At 43.5% G+C, this 4,712-nt stretch overlaps 1 protein-coding gene across 6 annotated transcripts in view; it reads left to right on the forward strand.

Moving 5' to 3' along the window:
- LARGE1 (LARGE xylosyl- and glucuronyltransferase 1) overlaps window positions 1-4,712 on the forward strand; it is a 662,422-nt gene that overhangs the window by 344,445 nt on the left and 313,265 nt on the right. For all 6 annotated transcript variants that reach the window (XM_027769037.1, XM_006170333.2, XM_027769041.1 and 3 more), the window contains one exon: window positions 3,169-3,292. In XM_027769037.1, coding sequence (XP_027624838.1) covers window positions 3,169-3,292 — 124 coding nt within the window. The remainder of the gene's footprint in view (window positions 1-3,168; window positions 3,293-4,712) is intronic.

A 4,712-nucleotide genomic window follows, 5' to 3' on the forward strand; every position in this document is an offset into this window, starting at 1 on the left:
AAAGAAAGTATAAGGAAGAGTTCAAAGAAAGTCTCCAGGAGATGGCTTATAAAGGGAACTTGAAAAGATGGATAAGAATTCATGGAACCTTGGGACCAGCAGTTAGTGTAATGGCTATGTCGCTGGACTCCCACGTAGTCGACCACAGTTCGAATCCCGGACCCAGTGACTTAAAACTCATGCCGGGCGCGTGTGCGTGCGTGCCCAAGATCCCGAGAGGAGAAGGGAGGAGAAGGGATTGTGGCGTGGCCATCCCCTGCGGGGGATGATTTCTCGCTTTCTGTCTCTCTCTGTCTGTCTGGCGAGTGCATGCACCCTATAGCACAAAGAAAAACCTCTCCAAAAAAAAAAAAAAAAAAAGAATTCATGGAACCTTCAAGTATGGGAAGGGTGTTCCATTGAGAGTGAATAGCCCAAGCAAAGATACAGATATGTGGGAAGTGTGATGTGTTAGAGCAAATATAAGTAGTTTGGTCTATAGTATTATCATCCCATGGCTAAAATTAAGTCATCTCTCCACTGTGAATGAAAACACAAGTTGACAATTATATGGGGTTGCTTTGATCCATTCTCCATGAATGAGACTAAATTGTGGCTCCTGGGGGATTGGGGATGTTGCCCAACACTGAAGACTAACTGAACCATCTGTCTTACATGTGATTTTGTCTCACTGACCCTGATTGGGTCTTTAGGTAATTCGCCAGCCAGTGAGCAAACACACCCTTGTGTCTTCATTTCATAGGCTCCCTGGCAGCTTGTTATAGGGTAGATTTTCATAGGGGTTTTAGGGAAGCTATAGGGTAGGCATGTACCTTCTGCCTGAGTATAGATGGTATAATCGGAGAATTTTCAGTATTCAGACAATGGATCCATTGGGGAAGTTCTGCAGTGCTCTTCGCTTCTTTGATTCCTTTGTTCAGTTTAGCACCTGTCATTGTATGGCAGTTTGGTCTTGGTAATAACTTATCTTCAGGTCTAGACTCATCCATTTGGCAGTATCACTAGGCTTTGCTACCCCACCTTAAATATAGTGTACCAGCCCCAAACTTCTCATTGTACTCCAATGCCTTCCTTTTGTATCTTCTGTCCTGAAGACATCATCACCAACTTAGGAACAGAGTCTGCTCCCTTTTTTCTCATATCTAAGATCTCCTGAAATTCTGTGTACAGCTTCCTTATTCTTTTCCTCAGACTTTTGTGTCTTAGTCTGTTTTCTTCTGCTCTAATAGAATACCATACACCAAGTAATTTATAAAGAACAGAAATTTATAGCTTATGGTTCTGGAGGCTTGGAAGTCCTTTATCAAGGGTCAGCTTCTCGAGGCGGACCAGCAGTTAGTCTAATGGCTATGTTGCTGGACTCCCATGTAGTCGACCGGGGTTCAAGGCCTGGACCCAGTGGTCTAAACTCATGCCGGGCACGTATGCATATATGCCCAAGATCCTGAGAGGAGAATGGAGGAGAAGGGATTGCGGCGTGGCCATCTCCCCGGGGGGTGATTTTTCGCTTTCTGTCTCTCTGCCTTTCTGGCGAGTGCACACACCCTATAGCAAAAACCTCTGAAAAGAAGAGAAAAACAACAACAACGAAGGGTCAGCTTCTGGTGAAGGCCTTCTCGCTGCATCATCCCATGGTGGCAGGGTAAGAGAAAGTGAAAGAGAGTGAGCAAGAGTGGGTCAGTCTTGCTCTTTTATAATGCATAAGTAAGTATCAAACTTGTTCTTTTAGGGACCAGCAGTTAGCGTAATGGCTATGTTGCTGGACTCCCATGTAGTCGACCGCGGTTCGAGTCCCGGACCCGGTGGCTTAAACTACGCTGGATGCATGTACATGCATGCCCAAGATCCCAAGAGGAGAATGGAGGAGAAGGGATTGCAGCATGGCCATCCCCCCTGGGGGGTGATTTCCTGCTTTCTGTCTCTCTGTCTCTCTCTGTCTGTCTGGCAAGCACACATGCCCTATAGCAAAAATCTCTCCAAAAAAAAAAAAAAAAACTTCTTTTAGCATGAGCAAATAATAATTATTATACTATGTTTATTCTTGACATATCATTTATTGCACATATCTCATTTAATTGGCACAGTAGTCTTATGAAGAGGGCTTTATTTTTTCTTTTAAACATTTTATAGAATTAAGGAATCAGGAGTGTAGCGGTATAAGTGATATGTTGAAAGTTCCCACTAAGAATGCCAAGAACTGGGTTCTGAATTCATTTCCATTTGACTCCAGATGCTTTGACATGAATCATGCTGCTTTGTATTGTGGGTGCTGTCTTAGCAAGGGCCAGTTGACCACACCTAAGTGAATAAAAGCTGGTGAAATATTAAAAGTGAGAACAACCTGATATTCAGCAATGAGAGCTCCAAAGGATTTCACTGAAGCCTGGTTTTCTTTTAGAGCGGAAAAAAACAAAACAAAACAAAAAAAACAGTTTATCATGTGCCATGGAAGAAGTATCTCACCAGCTGCCTGAAGGCTCAACCCTCTGTCAACACGTTCTGCATTAATGCCAATGTACCCAGGGAGTAGATAAAGGGTTGGCCAAATTGTTCACATGCTTTCTTGAGGTTGTTAGAAGCACAAATAAATGCCTTAATAACAGCGATGGTAGGTGGCTTGACTTAAGTGTCAGTAACAGTTTCAGCCTCACTGTTGTTTGGTCTTCCCATCTCTAAAATACTGGAGTTGGGTGAGGTGTCTCCTTTTCAGTCCTGACATCCTGACCAGTTAGCACTGGTTTGGATTTACTGATTTACTTTCACAGTTGCGGTTAGAAACTAGTTCCACTTACAGACTGGAAAGGATGTGCTTTGGTAGCTGGAATTAAAAGTCTTAATTCTTGGCACCAGCAGGTGGTGTAATTGGTTACATTGCTGGACTCCCCGGTAGTCGACCTCAGTTTGAGTCCCAGACCCAGCGGCTTAAAACTCACACCAGGCACATGTATGTGCATGCCCAAAATCTCGAGAGGCAAATGGAAGAGAAGGGATTGCAGCGTGGCCATTTCCCCTGAGTGGGAGGGGATGATTTCTTGTTTTCTGTCTCTCTGTCTCTGTCTGTCCCACAAGCACACATACCGTATGGCAAAAAAAAAAAAGAACAAACAAACAGAAACAAAAACAAAGTCTTAACTCTTCCCCTACTCTTCTTTCCCTCGCTCCCTGCAGACGGAACCCTCTGCACTTCCACCTCATTGCAGACTCCATCGCAGAACAGATCCTGGCCACCCTCTTCCAGACCTGGATGGTTCCAGCCGTGCGCGTGGACTTCTATAACGCAGATGAGCTCAAGGTACAGGCCGAAGGGAGGGGGCCTCCTTGATTTCTGCAGTTTGGAAGGCTTTTTCGATTGTGGCTTATCACTGTAGCAATGAATGGCATCAGCCTCAGCTCCCAGCTACAGATGTCCAGGGTATAATTGAGATCCTTTGCCACTCAGACCTGGTTTCATTATCTAAAGTTTTAAAGTAACCTCTTTAATATTAGCACAGAGCCCATGTTCTGTTTGTTTCTCCCCGTCAAGTTTCCTGTAAGGACCAGAGTCCACTGGCCTGGTCCGAATCCAGAACTGATCTAAGGTAGCTATTAGTTTGAGAATGATGTTACCCAGTGAGTTAAATGCTGAACTCCGAGGTCGGTGGACCTGGGTTGGAAATGTATATTGTTGTGTATTGATCATAAGACACAGGCAAGTCATCTACCTTCACTGGAGCTGTTTTATCATTGTCGGAAAGCCGATTGTAAAACCAGCCCCAAGGGGACATAGAAAGCTCAGCTAAGAGAATATGTGAGTGTGCTTTGAAAACACTATGCCAAATGTAAAATTCTGTACTGAAAATGATGTATAGAGGCCAGCAGGTGGTGTAATGGTTAAGGTGCTAAAATCTCATATGGATGATTGTGGTTTGAGTCCTGGACCCAGCAGCTTGAAAATCACAGTGGGCATGTGTGTGTGTGCATGCCCAGAATCCCAAGAGAATGGAGGAGAAGAGATTTTAGCATGGCTGTCCCCCCTGGGGGGTGATTTCTCTTTTTTCCTCTCTCTGTCGCTTTGTCTGGTGAGTGCATGTGCCCTTTGGCAAAAACCTAAAAAAAAATTTTAAAAATTTAAAAATAAGGTGTGTAATGATGTATATGATAATATCCTTGATTCGATTATCATAAATAAATAATGGGAATAATGGGAAAGAAAAAGACTATGCTGAATAAGTATTAGGGATATGTTGGGCTAGAGAGTTTCGATCAAATAAAACATTTGGTCATGGTGTTTCTTTCCTTAAAAGCCTCTGTAGGGCTTCTTCACTTGTATGAAGATTGAGATTCATAGTCCAATCAAGAACTCCTGTGTATTCTGGCTCTTGACTCATCAGTCTCAACAGTTTGATCCCTGCAAATTTTTCCTATTAGTTAGCTCTAAGAAATCAAGACCATCTCTGGTGCTCTTTGCCCTCTGTATTATGTTCGAGTCTTTGCTTGTGCTGTTCCTTCTCTCTGACACGCCCTTCCCATCTATCTTGTCACAACTCCTCCTCATCCTTCAGGACTCAGCCTAAGAGCTTCTTCCTCTGAGAACCTTCCCTGACTTCTCCAGAAGGAAGAGGCAAGTTTCTAATGCATTTGTCTGTCTACCGAAACGTTCTTAATAGGGGAGGGAAGATATGATATGACGCATCTTACGCTTTTTTTTTTTTTTTTCCTTTTTTTGGAGAGGT

The sequence above is a fragment of the Tupaia chinensis genome, unplaced genomic scaffold (genome assembly GCF_000334495.1).
Source record: "Tupaia chinensis unplaced genomic scaffold, TupChi_1.0 Scaffold148234_1, whole genome shotgun sequence".
Lineage (NCBI taxonomy): Eukaryota > Metazoa > Chordata > Mammalia > Scandentia > Tupaiidae > Tupaia > Tupaia belangeri.